General features: G+C 51.0%; 1 protein-coding gene across 1 annotated transcript; it reads left to right on the top strand.

Annotated features, from left to right (window-relative positions):
- The first annotated feature begins 6,821 nt into the window (after positions 1–6,821).
- Positions 6,822–21,639, top strand: EPHA1 (EPH receptor A1). Its single transcript, XM_058531995.1, has 18 exons — positions 6,822–6,930; positions 7,924–7,991; positions 12,049–12,330; positions 13,278–13,680; positions 13,912–14,067; positions 14,390–14,734; positions 14,890–15,017; positions 15,268–15,418; positions 15,891–15,987; positions 16,216–16,274; positions 17,098–17,223; positions 18,070–18,255; positions 18,411–18,472; positions 18,593–18,799; positions 18,988–19,137; positions 19,426–19,619; positions 21,050–21,205; positions 21,283–21,639. Exons 1-18 carry the CDS (start codon positions 6,849–6,851, stop codon positions 21,359–21,361), a joined length of 2,931 nt encoding a protein of 976 aa, XP_058387978.1. The 5' UTR covers positions 6,822–6,848; the 3' UTR covers positions 21,362–21,639.
- The last annotated feature ends 14 nt before the right edge of the window (positions 21,640–21,653 follow it).

Below are 21,653 nucleotides of genomic sequence, written 5' to 3'. Positions count from 1 at the left end.
AAACACCCAGTACAATTGAGTATAAGTCTTAATTTTGGTCTAACAAATAGCAATTTCCAAGAATTATTTTAAAAGATTTAAAAAGGTCGGGGGGGGAGGGAAGGGGAAGGGAGAAAGGAAGAAAGAAAAGGAAAAGACACACTTCTGCCACTTTTTCTTAATAGTGCTCTGCCCAGATGTTAAGGCAGCTTCAGCATACGAAGGCTTAATCAGAGTGGAAGCATCTCCCTCTAGCTCGTACCTAACAGACACGTTGCAAATGTTGATGGCTCTTTCCTCCCAGTCAGTGCCTGCTAGACAATTTGGTTTCTGCTTTTCTTGTGTGTCCAGAACTAAAGCCTGAAATAGGATAAGCCCCTCATCACACCATTACAGACCCCTCTCTCCCTTCCTTCCCCACCTGGACCTTACCCTCCCTCCTGCCAGAGGCCACCATTACTAGGATGATGGGGCAGGCTGAGCAAGCTACTTTCTAGCCTAAAGCCTACCCATTTTCATAATAATGAGAATATATGAAAACAGCTGTCACTTTCATATCATGATGATAAATATTCCCACGCTGTTCTAACATTTTATAAACAGTAATTATCTGTTGATAGCATATTTGGAATTTGAAGATACAGATGCAGTTACCTGCTTTTCTCACCAGGTGGCACTCATATTTTATGACCCATGGCCTGAGTCCCGTCCAAACTCAGAGATATCTTAGAAGCGTGTACTAATCTCTTAACACAGGTGATTGGTATCTGTATGTTCAGATGTGTACATTTCTGTGCGTATACTTCTATAACAGCCACTTTCTAACTAGAACTTGTTAGAAGAAGTTATAGATTGCTCTATTAGAATCCCGTTAGAAAAACTTTTCAAAGCAAGATTTAAAAGGAATCAAATTTATGCCCAATTAATAGGGCCCATACTTAACAAATACTTCTTTTATAAGATAGCAATGTAATATTACCTCTGGAGCATAGGACCGGTAACTTAACACTGTAAGTGTGGGGTTAAGTCAGTCTACATCCCAGCCCTCTCCGGAGGTTACTTCCCCAGAACACCCAGCCTAGACTAGCAGTACAATTGTTCGTTTTCCAAATAAGCTGTTAGCCTAATCTGGAAGACAAAGCTGACAGTTTATTTCTATCCTCTCCTCTCTCATACTAGCTAAACTAAAATTGACTTTAAAACACGGCTGGTTTACCACTCTGTCTTCTCTTCCTGTGTTCTAATCAGTAAACATTTTGACAAGGACCAAGCTGTTGCTCTTCTCCCGGGGGATTCTGGTGTTTAACACTTGTCTCAACTTGTTCTTATTAAATTTCTGATGTGCCCCAGTTCACTGAGGCACATTTGTTCTCTTCCTTTCTCTCTCTCCCCTCTACCCGCCCAAGAATTAAGGCAGCGTATTAATTTCTCAGGTTAGCAATACTATCTTCTCAGGCAGTCAAGCAAACAAGTTAAGGTAGAAACACAACAATTTCTCGTGAGACGCACATGAATATCAGTATAAGGAATTTTGAGTCACAGCCGCTTCATGTAACTGAGCCCTCCACGATTTCATGTGATCACTCCAGAAATCAAAGGAACTAATAGGAAGATTGTGAATTGGTTTTACTTTCATTTTGGAGTGAGATAAGTTAAGAATGGGGCGAGAAAGGTGTTGAGGTAAAGCTTGTACCTAAAAGCACATTTGGATGTAATGCATAGCCCCAAGCAAATGCGCATTTCACCCCCTCTGCCTCTCCCATCAGCGCCAGAAACTATCCTATCCCTTCTTCGTGGCTGCTACCATCCATCCTTCAACTTGAGTTTCCTCTTCTCTCTGGCCCATGCTGGAATGCAAGGCAGGCTCACCGTTTCTCCACTACCTTCTTGCCTCTAAAACAAAGCGCTTTGGAGGATTTTAATATTGCCAAGAGAGACAGGATTAAAAAACAAACAAACAAAAAGAAGTGCAAGAAGAATTGCAGTATGTCCTGAAATTGTTAGAATGGTATTTATTCCCATAGTGACTCATAATCTAAATGGATCAAGAGTGATTTCTCTCAGCTCTTTCTTTATTCTTCTCTTGCCTTTTCTGGAAATCCAAGTTTCAAGCAAACCTCCCTTTTAATTCAGGGGCTGATGATACTCAGTCTCCTCCTTCCTTCAGCAGACTTTTCCCTTGATTCTCCCAGATCCGTCTTGCAAATAACCCTGAATAGGACACAGGAATGACAAGGACGTGTCCTTGAGTTATACGGTGTTACCAGGAGCCTCTGCTTCATAGTTTCTCATGTCTATACTCGCCTCATATACTGGGAGGTAGGTGTTCAGGACCAATGTCGTTATCAACATTTCCCCCACCTTGTAGACAGGAGGCTGAGGCTCAAGAAAGCTGAATGATTTGCCCAAGATCACACAGCTGTTAAGTGAGAATAGGAGAACATTGCTCCTGACATCTCATAGAAAACTTGAAATGGCCTCCTTTTCAAAACAATCCTTTTTCTGGCACCAAAAGTTGCAGCTACTTAAACAATATCAGGTGTTTTTCTCATGACAAAGTCACGGAAGAAGGGAGGGACATGCAAAAGGGGGAGGCGTGGGGGATAATTGGGCCGGTGGCATTGCTCACAGACCGCCTCTGCATATCTCTAATCAAGTAAGGAGCCACAGGGCTAGCAGAAAGTCTCCTTTAAAAACGGAAGTACCTTCTGGTAAGATTAAGCCTCTTTCAGAGACGCCCAGAAGAGCCGGATAGACTACGGGAGTCGCCCAGTGTAGCAATTCAAGTGTAGAACGTTTAACCAACCGCAAGTCAAGAGGTCTTTAAAATAAGGACTTCATTATACAATGGAATACCAGACAGCAATAAGAATGAATCAGCACACAACTGCATGAATACATCTCACAAACAAAGGATACATATCAGATGATTCCATTTTATAAAGTTTGAAAACAGGCAAACTTGATCCATGGTGTTTTAAGATGGGATATCGGTCACCCTCAGGTGGAGCGGGGTTGGGGGTAGATAGTAAAACAAAAGTTAGGTGTTCCCTACCTTCTTTGCTCCTAGATACCCTGAGTAGGGCCACAGGCCCCAGAGTCAGACAGACCCAGGTTCAAATCCTGATTCTGCTACCAAGTGACTTTGAACAAGTAGCTTAATTCCCTGTGCCTCAGGTTTTTTCAATCTATAAAATGGCACTAATAATACCTTCCTTCAAGGGTTGGTGTGAGAAGTCAATGAACTAATGGATGTGCAGTGCCCCGGCAGCATGCGTAGGTGCTGTAATAAATGGCAACTATGATTATCCCGCCCCTGCTGATGGTAAACCGGGATCAGAGAACAGAGAGGAGAGAGCACAGAGGAGAAGGAAGGAGAAGGAGCAAACAGCCTTGTGATCAAAGAAGTGCAGAATCCACTCGAATGCCATACGGAGAGGGCTATTTCTCCCCTTCCCACTGCCCACACAGTCTCCCGGATCATGCTGCCTACATGCCCCCCTACAAGAGCAGGCCAGCCCAAACAGCCAAAACAAAGCTGTTTGATCCCATCCACGCAGGCCCTACAAAGGACCTGATACAATCTGATAAACCAATTTGTACTGATGCTTTCATAGTGGTTGCTGGCAGCTTACTGGATTACCCTCCTGGTTAAGCTGCATTTTAACCAGACCCTTATGGACACACAAGGCCTTGACCCAGGCTGGGTGGAATTTCACCTTAGACTGGGTCAGCAAGGAGCCAAGTGGGGCAGGGTAGGGGACAAGATAAGCAGGGTAGTGTTAAGGCTGGGGCTGTAGGAGCCAGCAGAGCTCAGGAGCTCCAAGGTAGAGGGACATGGAGGCTTTCCCTCCTGGCTGCAGAATGAGAGCAGGGCCAGGAGACTTGGGATCTCTCCACCTGAGATGGAAGACAGCTGTCCCTCTGGGAAGCCCCATCAGCTAAGAGGCCTACAGCTCCTGGGAGAGCAGAGCGGAGGAAGACATTTTGGCTTTGATTTTTGTATTGTTAAATGAGGTCTTAGGACATCCATACAGGGAATACTGGTCAACAACCAGAAGGGGCAAACTGCTGACCCCCAGAGCATGGATGGGCCTTTGTGGGTGTCAGGCTGAAGGGAAAAGCCAGACTCAGGAGACTACAGGAAATTCTGGACTGGGCAAAATTTATCTATACTGACAGCAAGCCTGGGGCCAGAAGTGGGATTGACTGCAAAGGGCACTGGGAAACGTTTTTTGAGTGGCGAAAGTATTCTGTAACTTGACTGAGGCGCTGATTATGAGGGCATGTGCATTTGTCAGGACCCAATGAACTGTGCACTTGGAATGGGTGCAATTTATTTTATGCAAACTATCCTGCAATAAAGTCGCTTTTAAAGAACAAAAATTGATGTCTTAGTCATCAACTCCCAGAGGTCAGAGGTTGTTCCACTCTGGGAGTGACCTGGAGGCCTTGTAGAGAACCTCAGCAAGTCAGAGCCTCCGTCCTTCTCCCGGAACCTTAACGTTGGTTCAGCACCTTACAGTTAGTGAAGCACTCTCTCCTCTTCTGATCATCACCCCCACTCCATGAGGTGGGCATTATTAATCCCCTTTTATAGTTAAGGAAATAGAGGCACAGAATGGCTAAAAGAGCTGGCCTAAGTCTTCTGACTCCGAATCCTGCCATCTTTCCTGGAAATGGCCTCAGACATTATCGGGGTCTGAGGAAACTAAGGTCCAGAGAGTGTAAATAACTTGAGAAAAGCTGCACTGCTAATTACAGAGGCCAAAATTGAAGGTGTGCCCCCTCCCACAAATGGAGTGCGGAATTGTTAAATCGGGATCATCCTGAATGGAGACGGAAGTGGACTTTCATTTACCTCCTGCAGTACTTCCCAACCTGGACAGAGACGCAATCCTACATCAAGAGCAAGTCTCCTCAGCAGTCCTCTCCACCTCACTCTCACTCAGGGCACAGCCCCACCCCACCCCCTTGAGTCCCAGGGGTCTAGTAACTTGAACAAACTACATGAGCACATGCATTACCTCACCACAGTCTGGCTGATTTCCTAGCAGCAATTGTCCAAAGCTTGCTCCACTTCCCCCCTCGGTTGGCTGTGCACCCTTTGCCCATTCCTCCCCGCTGAAATCACAGAGCTCTGGCCCCAGTAAGACTGCAGGAGCCTCCACCTTCTCCCCGAAGTCCTCACCATTAGAAAGAGGCCCCCTGTGCAGAGCAGTGTTCATCATCTGCTCTGGCCCCTCCATGTGTATATATATATCCTAAAAGCATGTTTGCACGGGGGAGAAATATATGATGGTGTGTACACAGGGGAAAATGCTGGGAGAATCACAAGAAACAGTTGACTGTGATTAGCTTTGGGGACAGAAATTGGAGGAATAAAGGAGGGAGGATTCTACTTTTCATTTTGTTTCTTTTCTGTTCAACGTGAATTTTCCAACCAATGTACATGGATTATATTTATTTGTTTATGCCAATGAGGATAGTCTGGGCCAGGAAATTATGAGCCATTTTCTTCTTATTCTTATCGGCACAAAAAAGAAGATGAAAATCTGAAAAGTATTAATTTTTGAAAAAAAATAAGCACCTATAATGCACCACCTCACTTCCTCCACAGTGACTGAAACATGCAACAATTTAAATGATAGAAAAACCATGGATGATTCACCCAAATAAGACGGAGCCAGAGAGGGGTGTGGGAGGAGAGGCCCCAGGAGTGGAGCCCACAGCTGGTTCCTCAATGGATGCATCACTCCCCTTTGAGCCACTGTCGCCCCCATTTTGCACCTCTGCTGGGGTCCACTCCTGCCTGCCATTGGAGTCACGCGTGCTTGCTGTACCCACTAGCTGTAACTCTCCTCAGACTAATAGCTTGTTTAGGGCAGGGACTGTCTCATTCTTCCTTAATGCTTTCAGAGCTTAATGCACGCAGAGTAGAAACTGAACATTTATTAAATATAATGTAAGGCAGTCTCCAAGAGGGTGGGAGGGCCGTGGGTGGACACCACTAGATAGGGCTAAGGCAGGCTGGATCTGTTCCTTCTCTACCCCTTGTACTCAGAACCTCACGGATCCCTCAGGGATCTGTTTGCACTGTAAAGGGCACGGTAAGGTTCAAATTTCTTAAGGTGTTTATCAAGACCTTCCCTGCTCTGGCCCACACCTGCCTTTCTGCCTGGCTCCCAAGACAAACGCTGTGCCCCAGCAGTCAAACTGGTCCATTCACCACTCCCAGAGCGCACCTTGAGGCTCCCTGCCCTCAGGCCCTCGCTTATGCCTTTCCCAATCTCTGCCACTGAAAACTCAGCTCCCACGTCTTCTCCTTGAAGACTCATCTAATATGCCCCGCCAGCTGGGCTTACTTCCTCTTTCAACCTTCCAGGTGCTTCTCTAAGGGTTGTACCCTGCCTTGCATTGCATTATGGTCATCTAAGCTTCCCCGACTAGAGCGTAAACCTCTGCCTTCCCCGGTCTCTATTACAGTGCTCGGTCCCAAAGAAAGGGAGAGGGAGGAACACAAGGGTGTAGTTCAAATCCTAGGTAGAATTAGGCTAAAAGCTGGATGAAGACTGGGTTGGATTTAGGATTAGAATCAGAATTGGATGAGTCATTCCCAACCCCACCCACTAGGCGGCGCCCGCAGTCCCAATCCGGTCAAGACGCCTCCGGTTCTTGAAGTTTATTACCTGTCTATCAAGGTTCCTTCCTGCCCTACTGTCGCTTTAAGAAGGTGATCCAGGTGAGGTTAGGACTCCGCCCCCGGCGCTGGCCCCGCCCTCCGCCCCCGCCCGGCCCACCCGGCTCTCCCAGTCCTCGCGACCTGGCCCAGCCGTGCGGGCCGCGGTCCCAGGTCCCGGCCCGGCGCCATGGAGCGGCGCTGGCCCCTGGGGCTCGGGCTGCTGCTGCTGCTCTGCGCCCCGCTGCCCCCGGGGGCGCGCGCCAAGGAAGGTACTGACCCCCTCCGCTCCCCCGGGCCCGGCCGGCACCCTCCTCCCGGAGCCGGCATTCCTGAGGAGGCCCTCTCCTCGCGCCCCGCTCCTGCGTGCGTTTCCCCGCCCGCCAGGAGATCGACTGGCCAGGCCAATCTTTGATCTTTAACCCCAAACAGCTACTTTCCCGGGTCAGTCACCCCCGCCCCTGCTGGCCAGCAGTTTGCGCCTGGGGGTGGGGAGCGAGCGCCTGACCGCTGCGAGGAGGCAGCGTCCAGACCTGCACCCCAGCAATCCTGGGGACCCTTCATTCCCAGGCAGTCCCAGCCTCAGGTGCCCAACCCAGAGATCTGAACCCTCTGAAGTCCGAGGTGGGACGTCGCCTTCTGCCAACCTCGGCAGGGCCACAGACGGACCTGCCTCTGGGGGAAGGGTTAGGACTGGGGTGCAGGGGTTCCCAGTGGTAGAGGTCAAGCCTTACATGTGAAGGCTTGCACACCATCTCTGGCCCTACTGTCCCCACTTACCACACTCGGAGCTGTGCCTTGTATCCCCACTGCAAACCCCTGATCACAGGCATAGCAGGCCCTTTGCCAGTGGGAGGGAGCCTCCCCACCCAGGACACCCCTCTAAAGTCCCCTGGCCACAACCTATGCATTCCTGACCCCCAGAGGCTGAGCTCTTCCCCCCAAAGACACTCCTTCAATTCTATAGCTGATGGGGGCTGCTCTTCCTAACCCTTCCTGCATTAACTTTGGTCAAAGATCCAGCCCTCCTCCCCTTGCCCCCCTCTGCCTTCCTCCCTTCACACTCTGGAGGAAGACAGACTAATCCGTGGAGCTCTTCACTCCCCCTTCCGGGGCCGTTTTTCTCCCCTAAGCCTCAGGAAGGCACAGCTGTTAGGAACAGGATGTTGAGGCCTTGGGCTGGGGGCCCAGAAGGAGGAATGTGGGTTGCACATGTGGGGCCTCCTTCCCCAGAGGTGACAGGCCCCTTTTCTCTCCACCTTCAGTCACCCTGATGGATACCAGCACAGCACAGGGAGAGTTGGGCTGGCTGCTGGATCCTCCAGAGGATGGGGTAAGTGTCAGGGGAGAGAAGGACCTAGGATGGCTCAAGGCTGAAGGCCAGTGGGAAATGGGGCGGAGAGGTGGGTGGAGGAACTGAGAAAAGAGCTGGAAAAACTGGAAGTGTCTCCTTGGGGAGGGGGAGGGGAGGTGAGTCAGAGCCTCCTGAATGGGACTTGGGGGAGTCAGGCTGCACCCCATGGGGAAGCTTCAATGTGTGGCTCCTCCCCTCCCTGCCCCAGGGAGGGAGGGCTGAATACTTGTGAGGCCCTGCGGGGGATGAGCCCACATCCTCTGGGGAGAGAATGGGCCATCCTGGGGATGGTTGAGGGCTGAGACGAAAACACGGAAAAGTGTCTTCAATCCGAGCTCCATCCATCCCAAGGGAGTTGCGCAGATAGGTTTCAGGGGTTCAGGGAACCCCATAAAAGTGTATTCAAAATTGTGTATAGGTAGGTGAACATTTATTTCTAGAGAGGAGAGCCAAAGCTTTCATCAAATTCTTCAAAGGATCTTCGACTCCTCCAAAGTGAGCTCCCCCAGTAGAGGTCTCTGAGCCCTTGGCGCCCCCTCCATCCTACCCAGTCCAGGCACACCATGCTTTCTAGCTGTTTGAACCTGCTCCAAGTCCCTTCCCTCTTTGGATATTCCAAAGACCCAGTGAGCAGAAGTTGGATCTTCTGAGTCCCAGCAAGTACCTTTTCCAGTACCTTTCTGCTGCTCGGCGGAGCTGGCCACAGAACCACAGGAGGCTGCCCCATTTCCTTCAGCCTCCAAGACTCTAGCCTCAGGCCTCTCTTCACTCTGGTCCTGCACCCCATTCTCTGGGTGTTCCCTTTCCCCTTTCCTACTCCAGTAGGAATCCAGCCTTTATTTCTGGGGTTGGGGTGGTTGCTTGCTTTCTTTCCCTCTGGGTCCTAGGGTACTGGCTCCACTCTTGGCTCTCCCACAGAGTGGCCTGTAATTAGAATTAATAGACTGAACCATAATGTATCCTACAGAAGGGGCTGCTTGGAAAACCCTGGATTAGGCCAGTCCTAATGGTTGCCTCATATCATAAACCAGCTAATCACTCCACAGCGAGGGCTGCAGGTCCATCTGCTGTCTCCCACGGGCCTTCACTGTGCCCCTGCCACCCCCAGCCAAGTAACTCTTCTGTAATTGGGCTGGAGTGGAAGTAAGGCCCCTTTTACAGCTCAGGCTAAACGGCATTAGGAGGGCAAGGAGACAGCAGCAGTCACACACTCCCACTATCTGCCTTGTCCCCTCTCCTCCCCATCTTCTCAAAACACACACACATACATACACATCCAGGTTCAGGCTCCCCAGAATGTGTCCATGTGGCAGCCAGCAACCCGAGTGATAAGTGAAAGGATCCTTGTTGCTGATCCTGGGCAGCTGGTTGTCTCCCATCTGTCACTGCTGGAACTGAGAGAAGCGAGTTACAACTGGGAACATCTGCTTCTCCTGGCTCCAGCTGCAGCCATGGCAGTCTAGCTAATGAGCTGCACATTAACCGCCCCGCACCCGTCCACCTGACCTCCACCCCATGCCTTCCACTCAGCCTTCCCCATCACAGCTTCCTCTTGAGAACAGCCCTAGGTTCCTTCCGTCATTCTAGCTTCATTGCCTCGACACCCCTTGCCCGATCCCTGAATTCCCTGACATGATGTAAAATATGTGCCTCATAGCAGCTTATATTTCTGCCCCTGCCCCACCCCACCCCAAATTCTTAGTTAATGGTGCTTTTTCTTGCCTTTCCCAGAGCTGAGAGTCGCAATAAAACCCCCTGCATGATAGTGCAGTGAAAGCCCTTGGGAAAGTGAACTTTCTAAGGGCCTCACTGTCTCTTCTCTATAAAATCAGAGGGTTGCAACCAAAATATCAATGGACTATTTTATAGAATTTAAGAGCTTCTTCCTTAAACTCATCTGGCAGAGAAAATACTTAAGAATGGCTGATAATCTTTTTTGAAAAAGAAGAATAATGAAATGGGAGACTTGTCCTACCAGATATCAAAACATTACTATACATCATCTACAATTAACACATTGGCATTGCACAAGAATCCTCAAGTCAATGGAGCAGAATAGAAAGTCCAAAAACAAACCAACGTATGTGAGATTTTAGTATGGGATAACATTGGAGTTGCAAATCCATGTGGGAAGTGTAGACCAGTTAATAAATTGACAATTGGGTGTCCGTAGATAAAAAGAAGAAGGTAAAGTTACATCTCCACTTCATATTGTACACAAAAAAAATTCTAGGGGGATTAAAATCTAAACCTAAAAACCAAACCTACAAAAATATTAGGGGAAAATATAGGAGACCTTTGTAAGTTTGGGATGGGAGAGCTTCCCAAGCAAAAAACAAAACCCCAAAATCACAAAGGGAACGACTATAGATGTCATTATTTAAAAATTTTAGATATATGTCAACACCAAAGACATCATTAGCAAAGTTAAGTGGCATGACAGACAGGGAGAAAATATTTGAAACGTACATGGCAAGCAATGATTAATGTCTATAATATAAAAAAAGCCCATCCAAACAAACAATCAAAAGATAACAATAGAGTATCAGGCAAAGTTTATAAACAGATAATTGCATAAAAATACAAGGAGCTAGTCAGTGAAAGAGAAACCCACACCCTCCTCCTTGAAGAAATGTAAGTTAAAATGGCAAGAAGCTGTGTTTTGTCCATAGATTGGCCAAAAGTAAAAAGATCATTAGTATCCAGTGTTGATGAGCTTTTGACAAAATGAGCCCTTGTGCATTGTTGGTGGAAGTGTAAATTGATAAAGTCTTTTTGGAGGACAATTTGGCAATATCTTTTTATAGAATGTATAATATCCTTTGATTCAGCATTTCTACAGAAATCTTACAGAAATCTGTACATGTTTACTAAAAAAAAAAGCTGGAAACTACCTAAATGTCCAACAATGGGTAAATGATTAAATAAATTATGCTACATCCATTCAATGGAATACTATTTTATGAACTGCTAAAAAGAATTATGTAGGTCTATATATACTCATGTGAACATCTTTGAAAGACTTTATTTTTCAAAACAAAAAGTAGCTTACAGAATAGCACTTGTATGTTAGAAAAAAAATTGTGCTGAAAACACACACACAGAAAAACATTCAAACATTTCTCTAGAGGCACTGAAAATGATCTAGAAAGTTTTACTCCAAATTGTTAAGAGTGGCTCCCCCTAGCAATGGGGTGGACGGATGAGAGAATTTTCACCTTTTATTATTTGTAAGTTTTTATTCTTTGACTTTTTATAATAAGCAGATAGAGGCATAATGATTAAGAGCATAAACGGGAGCCTGGGTGCACGTCCCAGCTCTGCTTCTTAAAAGCTGAGTGCCTTGGGCAAGTCATTTGACCTTGCTGTGACTCAGTTTCCTCCTGGAAAATGCTTACAATAGTGGCTGGCCCATGCTAAGCACTATATTAGTGCTAGCCATTATTAACTAAGTTAAAAAAAATGTTAATCTGAAAGAAATTAAGGGAAGTGGACTGGATTATGTCTAGGAGTCCAGCCAACTGTGTCAGTTGTTGATTTTGACAATGGCCGTCACTGGAAGGAATATTGGAGAAGGTGAGATACCTCTATACAGAGAGTTCTATGCTTGTTCTTGTCCTCCAAAAGCTTACGGGCCTCAATATTAAACATAGTCTCATCTTCTTTGAACAAAGAGGCAGAAAGGTTTTGTGCATGAGTTTTTGCTATGAAAGTCTGCCCCTGGGGTACCTGACAGCTCTGCTGATCAACTGGGTAAAATAGATGCTCACACTCCTGCAGTTGAGTGGGCTAATTGAAAGGACCAGGGATGCGTAGGGATGTTAAGGGGGTGTTGTCCTTCCCATCCTATATCCAAATAAATCCCCTACCCTCATTATTTAACCTACTATCCTGAGGCTGAGGGTTGGAGAGAGGGCAGAGCAGGTGACATGAACCTGGGGCCTCTGATGCCAGCTTCCTGTCCATCAGCTCTAGAAGACCCAAGTTTGGGGAGCAGGTGATGACTTGCAGCCTGACTCTGATTTTCCTCTCGCAGTGGAGTGAGGTCCAGCAGATCCTGAATGGGACACCCCTGTACATGTACCAGGACTGCCCAGTGCAAGAAGGCGGAGACACTGACCACTGGCTTCGCTCCAATTGGATCTACCGGGGGGAGGAGGCTTCGCGTGTCCATGTGGAGCTGCAGTTCACCGTGCGGGATTGCAAGAGCTTCCCTGGGGGAGCCAGGCCCCTGGGCTGCAAGGAGACCTTCAACCTCCTGTACATGGAGAGTGACCAGGATGTGGGCATTCAGCTCCGGCGGCCCTTGTTCCATAAGGTGCTCCTAGCCCTCAGGGCCATTTTGGTCCTGACATTAATCCCTGCCTCACTCCTTTCCATGAGCCTGCTCAGCTAAGAAAAAGAGAAGGTGGCAGAAACAGGAAGAGAGTGTGGTGTGGAGTAATGGAAAGATTGTGGGACTAGAAATCAGAAGAGCTAGATCTGAGTACTTTTTCTGCTGTCTCCTGACTTTGGGTGCATCACTTAACCTCTCTGAGCTTTGGTTTCCTTATCTTAAATAGCGATGATAATAGTGCCAGCCTCGTCTGTTTTAGAGGCTTTTGCAAGCATCCGTTGAGATAGCAGCATGCCGTGGTGGAAGCAGGGAAGAGGTATTTTGACTTTTTTCCATCGGTTCCCACGACATTCATGTGTGACACACCTCCAGGAATATAGCTATAGCCTCTGCAGGCTCTCTCTCTTATACCAACCCTTTCTTCTACTCAAGAAAACAGACTGGAATGCAGAAGAGTAAGGAGCATATTATTACAGGATGTGCTCTCATTTTTTTCCAAAGAGAGGTTGTAAAGTTTGTTATTAGTAATACATTAAGGCTGACAACATTTTATAGCTGATCACTCCATTGGCACTGAGGCTGGGAACACCTTCAAATAGTGGAAATTATATGGGCTGTAGAGTCCCACTGCCTGGGTTCCACTTCTCGCCCTGACGTGAAGTAGCTGTGTGATCTTGGACATGGTCTTTAACCTCTCTCAGCCTTAGTTTCCTCATCTGTTAAATGGGGATGGTAATCCATCCTACCTTGTAGGATGATTGCATGGACTGAACAGCACATAAAATGCTTAGCTCAGTAGCTCACACATACTAAGCCCTTGGTTTGCGGTTGTGTAAATTGTAAAGTATTAAGCAAACAATCATTTCTGTTATGTGGGAATGAAGCATGACTTTGCTGTTGCTCCTCTCTTCCCCACTCCTTCTTCCCAGGTAACCACGGTGGCTGCAGACCAGAGCTTCACCATCCGAGACCTTGCATCTGGTTCAGTGAAACTGAACGTGGAGCACTGCTCCTTGGGCCGCCTGACCCGCCGCGGCCTCTACCTCGCTTTCCACAACCCGGGTGCCTGTGTGGCCCTGGTGTCCGTACGGGTGTTCTACCAGCGCTGTCCTGAGGCTGTGCATGGCTTGGCCCAGTTCCCTGACACTCTCCCTGGACCTGGTGGATTGGCAGAAGTGGCAGGGACCTGCTTGCCCCATGCCCAGCCCAGCCCTGGCCCCTCGGGTGCCCCCCGCATGCACTGCAGCCCCGACGGCGAGTGGTTGGTGCTGGTGGGGCGGTGTCACTGTGAGCCTGGCTATGAGGAAGGCGGCAATGGCGAGGGATGCCTTGGTAAGGAGACTCAAGGAGGTGGTGCGAACCTGCAGGGACCACTCAGGGGAGGGTCTCCAGGGTGCCAAGGGAGAGAAGGAAGCTAACGTTCCATCTCAGCAATTTTTAAACTGAGTGTCCAAGGGCCCCAGGGAGACATACACAGGGGTGTTTCCAGTACAAGGGATGGGGGGGTGGATTCTGCCTGTAAAAACATTGGACAACCATGGCTCTGCTACGTTTTCTCTCCAGCCTGCCCTAGCGGCTCCTACCGGGCTGACATGGACACACCCCATTGTCTCAAGTGCCCCCAACACAGCACAGCTGAGTCTGAGGGGTCCACCATCTGTACCTGTGAGAGTGGCCATTACCGAGCCCTGGGGGAGGGCCCCCAGGCAGCATGCACGCGTGAGTCCGGGGGCAGGACCTGGCCATCTGTGAGGAGGTGCGGGATCTTTTCCGAGACCTTGCTCGGGTTGGAATTTTCCAGAGCTTATTAGATATTGGGGATTGTCCAGGATGCCAGACACTTAAAGCCCCTCCCCTGCCCCCTGCTCTCTCTGGAAGAATGCAGAGATGTGGTTAAGCTACTTTTTCCTCAGTAGGAATCAAATCTCTCAGCAAGGCCCTCGGAGGACTTCAAGAATTGGGGTGGTGGGGGAAGGCAGCAGGTCAGCAGCTTAAGTGAGAGCAAAGCTGGCTCTCACTGATGGCCCCTCTTCTCCCACAGGTCCCCCCTCTGTCCCCCGAAACCTGAGCTTCTCTGTTTCGGGGACTAAGCTCTCCCTGAGTTGGGAGCCCCCAGCAGATATGGGGGGGCGCCAGGACGTCACATACAGTGTGGCGTGCTCTCAGTGTCAGGGAGCAGCGCTGGATGGAGGGCCCTGCCAGCCCTGTGGGGAAAGCGTGCACTTCTCCCCCGGAGCTGACGGGCTCACTGTGCCTGCTGTGCATGTCGACGGCCTTGAACCCTACGCCAACTACACCTTTAACGTTGAAGCCCAAAATGGAGTGTCGGGACTGGATACCTCCGGGCCAGCCAGTGCCTCGCTCAGCATCAGCATGGGGCATGCAGGTGAGTGGCCTGGGGAGGGGCTTGGACAGGACCAGGAGGAAACCAGAACGGCTTAGGACCACAGGGACAAATTGATGGGCAGGAAGCAATTGCACAGCCACTTAAGTTATTTCCTCTCTCCTTCCAAATCCAACTGGAACCCTCCGTTCTCGCAGAATCACTGTCGGGCCTGTCCCTGAGGCTGGTGAAAAAGGAGCCACGGCAGCTGGAGCTGACTTGGGCGGGGTCTCGGCCTCGCAGCCCTGGGGGGAACCTGAGCTACGAGCTGCATGTGCTGAACCAGGTGAGGACGTGGCTGAGAGACAGTCTCCAGTGTCCGTGCCTGGATGCACCCCACCATTGCTAGCCTGGGGTGCAGGATGGGGGAAAACTGCCCAAAGTGAACTGCCTGGCTTTCTCAGGATGAAAGTCTACAAATAGCCCGTTCCCTCAACATTCCCCAACCCCCTCATCCCCGACGTGCTGTCATCTGCCCGTCACTTCCGCCAGGTCTGGCTTGGCATAGCCCAGTTAACACGAGTCCCTATCCACAGGATGAAGAACGGCACCAGATGGTTCTAGAACCCAGGGTCTTGCTGACTGAACTGCAGCCAGACACCACATACATCATCAGAGTCCGAATGCTGACCCCACTGGGCCCTGGCCCTTTCTCCCCTGACCAAGAGTTTCGGACGAGCCCACCAGGTAGGTGGCTTTACCCTGTGTTCTGCCCCAAACACATATGTATCCATCATCCACTGAGGCTTCTCAGACCATATTCCAGTCAGTGACCCTTCCTCTTCCTCTGCATGCACACACACACACACACACACACACACACACACACAGAAGCTGCCTCTGGGGGGACAGCCCCACATGGACTCACACCGAGACCCCTCCCTGTAGTGATCTCCTCAGACACACCTTCTGATACTGGATATTGCCAGCCAGTGTCCTGTCAAGTCCTTGACCCCTCAGCTTCATGTTCAGCCACAGGCAGCCTCAAGCTAGTGGTCCCTGAGTGAGGCCCTTTCCACATGCTCTCTCTCACCCATCTCCCCAGTTAGGGGACGCACCCCCGAGGCCCACTGAGAGACCTGACCCAGCGTGCCCTTGTAGCCTCCATCGTCCCTGTAGACTCTGAGCCCCCCAGTCTTCCTCACCCCATGTGCCACAGTTTCCAGGAGCTTGAGTGGAGGCGAGATCGTGGCCATCATCTTTGGGCTGCTGCTGGCTGTAGCTCTGCTGCTCGGGATACTTGTCTTCCGCTCCAGGTGCTGGTCCTGCCCCTCCCCATCCACCATCCTGGTCCCTTTGCCTGGTCAGAAGCCCCTGAATGCAGCCCAGGCAACCCTCCCACCCCCTGATACCAAAGCTCCAGTGTGTCCTCACACCCACCCTGCGCCCTACCCCCTGTTGTTTCTGGGGAAAATTCAGCCAGAGCCCATTAGGCCTCTGAGGTGGTCCTGGGACGCTGAAGAAGCTGCCCCCAACTCCCACAGGAAAGCTCAGCGGCGACGGCAGCAGAGGCAGCGTGATCGCGTCACCAACGTGAACCGAGGTGAGCCAGGAGCACCTATGTGTGTGTGCGCGTGTGTGTGTGTTGGGAGGTGCCACTGGAATGGGACCAAGGGACCCACATTTGCTAGGCCAACTCTGGGAGCACAAGTGAGGTTATTATCTCCAGGGCTCTTGTGTTTTGCTGCCTAATTAGCTTTGGTTAATTAACTTTGTCCTGAAAGGCCCCCAGAGGTCTGTGCATTGCCTGTTGACTGCTGGTACCCCTGTACCGACGCTGGGCTCTGGGCAGCCTTCCCCATCCTGGCTGGGCAGATCTGCGGGCTGAGGCCGGGCGGGAGGGGATTGCTGGCAGGCTCCCTGAAGTCCTCTGAGGCATGTGGGCTTCCTGCTGGTCACCTCATTAGTGCCCACAAAAGGGGGAGTCGGTGGTCCATCCAAGAAGTGGGGCAGGAGTGAGGCTTGTCTGGGAATGTGGACAAGGTGTGAGTGACTGGAGGGGTATGGTGAGCGGTTGTGAGGAGGAAGGACAAGGAATTCGATGCATGGGTCACTGAGCCATGGGAACATTGGGTAACTTGAGGCCGTGCACACACTTTTGGGTCTGGGTCCTGGCCCTCTGCTCTGGGCCTTGGCAGGGGAGGACACAGGAGCTTTGCACTTAGACAGGAGGAAGGACAGTGGGCTGTGGGGCTTTGTTGCCAAGGATAGAGCCTTTCTTCCACTTCAGCCAAAACAGGACTCCTCAGGGAACAGAAGAATGAGAAATCCGGGGTCTGCTGCTGGCCCCTCCCTTCCCCCTACAAATACTCCTGAGCCCTAAAGTTGGAGCTCCTGTGACTGAGCCCTCCCTGTTCTCCCTGCAGAGGACAAGCTGTGGCTGAAGCCTTACGTGGACCTCCAAGCATATGAGGACCCTGCCCAGGGAGCCCTGGACTTCACCCAGGAGCTCGATCCAGCCTGGCTGATTGTGGACACTGTCATAGGGGAAGGTGAGCTCTGCAGGTCCCCTCTGTGTGGCAGCACAGAGCTCCAACCAGCCCCTCCTTCTGGCCCTTCCCTGCGGAGCCCAGCTGGCCTTTCCTCTGGCCCAAGAGCTCCCACATGCTCTACCCTGTATCCTCCTTGAACTGCTGTGTTCATGTTGTAACCCCCTTATCAGGTGTCCTGGACATGCGCCTCCTACAAGCTCTGCTTCTGTGGTTATGGAGTTTCTGATAAAGAGCGTTGAACACATCATCTTTGTCAGTAGAGGTGTCGCTGTGCCCAGGCTCAGGCTGTTCTCAGATGGTTCCCAAACGTGGGAGACATTCAGAGCCTCCCTTGCCCTGCATTCCACCCCACCAGGGGCCCACTGTCCTTGGGCTGCCCTGGTTCCTTGGGTCACCAGAGGAAATGGATCTGAGCAGAGAACAAACCTTGGCAGTGTCCTTGCTGATTGTGCGGCCAAGCCGGCCAAACTGTGACCAGAGGAGCTCGCAGAAGAGACGTGGCAATGTTCAGCCTACCAGTCACTTATGCCCTGGCTCTGCCCTTTATGATCACACCCCAGTATCACCACACAACATGCTTTCACCCAGCGTTTACTGAGCGCCTACTGTTAGCCAAGATCTGCGCTAACCCGGGAGACAGCTGAACGGGTCGCAGAGTTGCACTCCTGTCCCAGACCCCTGTCCCCTTCCCCAGGAAGTATAGCCCCAGCCCTGGTCCCAGAAAGGACATGCCAGGTTTCGGATCCAGAGAAGAAAAGAGACCTGAGGGACTGGAGGATATCACTGCCTATCCCCAGGGGAGCCTGATACTGCATTGGGTCATGACCCTGCTTTTCTTCTACCCAGGAGAGTTTGGTGAAGTGTATCGAGGGACCCTGAGAATCCCCAGCCAGGACTGCAAGACTGTGGCCATTAAGACCTTAAAAGACACGTCTCCAGACGGTCAGTGGTGGAACTTCCTTCGAGAGGCAACTATCATGGGCCAGTTCAACCACCCACACATTCTGCACCTAGAAGGCGTCGTAACAAAGAGTATGAGGAGTGGTCTCTGAAAGCCCGGGAGGGAGGGGGGAAGGAGGGGTGAGACCACGGAAGTGAAGGGAAGAGGTGCTGCCCGCGGCAGGAAGTCTGGTTCTGGGTGGAGATGGGGTGGAGGCTGCCATGGTGACATGTGCTTTGTGTCTCAGGAAAGCCCATCATGATCATCACGGAGTTTATGGAGAACGGAGCCCTGGATGCCTTCCTAAGGGTGAGGTGGGCAGAGGACCAGTTGGGAAGGGGGATGCACCACGGAGCCCTGAGTTTTGGCTCCTGGCTTGGGAAGAGGAGACTCTGCTCATCCTCTAACTCACCCACTCACCTGCTGCAGGAGCGGGAGGACCAGCTGGTCCCTGGACAGCTGGTGGCCATGCTGCAGGGCATTGCATCTGGTATGAACTACCTCAGTGACCACAATTATGTCCACCGGGACCTGGCTGCCAGGAACATCTTAGTGAGTCAGAACCTGTGTTGCAAGGTGTCTGACTTTGGCCTGACCCGCCTCCTGGACAACTCTGATGGCACCTATGAAACCCAGGTCAGAGCCCTGTACTCGCCGCGTACGTGTTCACACACACAATTACATGCCACACGTGCAGTCACACAAAGTATAGGATGCATACTCATGTGGACAAAATAACTTCCCATCCCCTTCACACGGGTGTTTTTTTCACTCTCCTTCATGCCCCAAAACATATCAACTTTCTTTTCCACATACCCTATTAGGGAGGAAAGATCCCCATCCGTTGGACAGCCCCTGAAGCCATTGCCCATCGGATCTTTACCACGGCCAGTGACGTGTGGAGCTTTGGGATCGTGATGTGGGAGGTGCTGAGCTTTGGGGACAAGCCCTATGGGGAGATGAGCAATCAGGAGGTAAGCCTGGGTGCTCTTCCTCACATCATCCCTAACTCACCTCTCATCCCTTCCCCAAATCCTCCATGGCCCTTTCCTGCAAATAGCTTTATTTCTTCTTCCTGACCCACCATTTTTCTGCACTCCTGTCTGTTCTGGTCCCCTTCATCTCACACTGTCTTTACTATCTCCACCCTGGTCAGGGGGTTTTAAAGGCTCCACTGCAATGATCCTATGTGAACAGAGGTTTCTCATGGGCCGCCAGGTTAGTTTCCTACCTTAGGCTCCCTCCTCTCTCCCCTGCTGCAGGTAATGAAGAGCATTGAGGATGGGTACCGATTGCCCCCTCCCGTGGACTGCCCCGCCCCTCTCTACGAGCTCATGAAGAACTGCTGGGCCTACGACCGGGAACGTCGGCCCCACTTCCACCAGCTGAAGACACATCTGGAGCAGTTGCTTGCCAACCCCCACTCCCTGCGGACCATCGCCAACTTTGATCCCAGGTCACCATGCTGGGGAGGGCAAATCTGGGAGAATGGAAATGGGCCACATTCCCAATTCAGCCACATCCACCAAGTGCTGGGCCTGGGGGCTCCAGACGGAGGCCAGCATGAGGCAAGACCACATCTGCACCCTTGGGGACAGTCCACCCTGGTGGAGGAGATGCTGTCCCACCCTTGATAGCTCTAGTCTGATAGAAGATAGGAAGCAAACACACTGAGATGGAAGGGACGTACAACCAGTGCTTACAATCTGATACCTGCTCTAGGGAGCTGGGTCACCTCGGTTGGGGTGGGGAAGACAGAGAGACTGGCAAGTGCCCGACAGTGGGATGTGTGTCATGACTGGCAGGGGGTCTAGGAAGGCTCCCAGATCACGTGGCCAGCATGGGTTGGGGAGCTGAGGGCGGACCAATTGCAAATAGTGCAGGGTGACAGCAGTGTTCATGGACAGTGGCCAGAGATGAGGCTGGAGAGAATGCAGGGTCAGTGCAAGAAGGACCAGCTCTGCTGAGAAGTTTGGACTTAATCCTGAGCGCAGATTTTTAAATTTCTAAAAAGCGTCCATGAGAGGGACATGGTCAGTGTTGCATTTTACCAAAAACATTGCCAGAATGTGGAGAATGAACTGGTGGAGGGCGTAAGGTGGGGGAGACGGGCAAGGCCGCACTTCAAATGCTTTATCAGGTCAACCAGCCCTGGTGCACTGGCCTTTGTATCAAACCACCATATAGAACCTTGTTTCTGGGAGAAAATGTGCTCTAAGTTCCAACTTTTGAAACTATCTTTTGGAGCACAACTCCCTTGTACACTGAAGACTGCATGTGCTAATCTTTCTGGAATGTTGGATATTTCTCCCCCAGCAGATTTACTTTGCTAATGGTTTTTGGCTCTGGCTGGCTTTAGTACAGGAACACTCATTGTATTGTGGGTGTCAGAGTACAAGAATAACAGCGGAGGTTGGAGGTGGCAAGCAGGGGCTGCTCCCAGAACTCGAGGGGCCTGAAAAAAGGCAGGGCCACACCCAGCTTCCACTCTCAGCTCTCCTGTCTTCCGCTTCCTCTCCGCTGGGGAGTTGAGACTTTTGTGTCTTAACCAGCCCCCAGTCAGTTGCCTGGAGCTGGCCACTCCAGTGGAGGTTTGCTTCTGTTCGAGACTTCTAGGGCTGCCACTTCCTCTCAGTCTGTCAGTGTGGCAGGACTGTCAGCCTCTCTGTTGCTGTGAGTACAGCAGGAAACAGGCCAGGAAATGGGTTCGCAGACAATGGCCAGGCTAATCCACAAAGTCTAGATAATCTCTGTGCTCAGACACCCAACTTGAATGCTGGCTGCAGATGCTCATAGGCTGAGCCCCAATTTCAGGAAAGCTGGGGACGGAAGGCCGAGGACAGCCCCTGCATCTTCCCTGAGACTGAGGTAGCCCTTGTCCCACAGGGTGACCCTTCGCCTGCCCAGCTTGAGTGGCTCAGATGGGATCCCCTATCGAAGCGTCCCTGAGTGGCTGGAGTCCATACGAATGAAGCGCTACATCCTGCACTTCCACTCCGCCGGGCTGGACAGCATGGAGTGTGTGCTGGAGCTCACGGCCGAGTGAGGACCCTGGGCCTGGGCAGGGGAGGGCTGCTGGGGTTTGAGCCGTACTCACAACCGGCTTTCCTTGCCCACAGGGACCTGGTGCAGATGGGGATCACACTGCCAGGACATCAGAAGCGCATTCTTTGCAGTATTCAAGGATTCAAGGACTGAGCCCTCCCCTCACCCGACCCTGTCCTCATAGAGCAAGGATGGGGCCGAGGTCGCTCATCGTGCCCCTTCCCTCAGCCTACAAAACGTAGGCATTTGGTGCTGCTCCTGCCCACCCTTCCCTGAGGAACTCACCTCTGGAGCCTCTTTGTTTTAAAAAGGGAGGTGGGGGTAAAGGTAAACAGGTAATTGTGGGAGGGGGCTGAGGGAGGGTTTAATATATATATAAACATATACATATATATTTTTGTAAATAAACAGGAACTGAGTTTTCACCTTTACCCTGATGTTTTAT

The sequence above is a fragment of the Diceros bicornis genome, chromosome 3 (assembly GCF_020826845.1).
Source record: "Diceros bicornis minor isolate mBicDic1 chromosome 3, mDicBic1.mat.cur, whole genome shotgun sequence".
Classification (NCBI taxonomy): domain Eukaryota; kingdom Metazoa; phylum Chordata; class Mammalia; order Perissodactyla; family Rhinocerotidae; genus Diceros; species Diceros bicornis.
This window is presented reverse-complemented; position numbering and strand designations above follow the sequence as displayed.

Bases quoted from the DNA above. Each gene is read 5' to 3' on its own strand.
- EPHA1 (XM_058531995.1), top strand. From the start codon at position 6,849: ATGGAGCGGCGCTGGCCCCTGGGGCTCGGGCTGCTGCTGCTGCTCTGC. The intron at 7,992-12,048 runs GTAAGTGTCAGG...TTCCTCTCGCAG, and splicing joins TGGATCCTCCAGAGGATGGG to TGGAGTGAGGTCCAGCAGAT. The intron at 14,735-14,889 runs GTGAGTGGCCTG...CCGTTCTCGCAG, and splicing joins CATCAGCATGGGGCATGCAG to AATCACTGTCGGGCCTGTCC.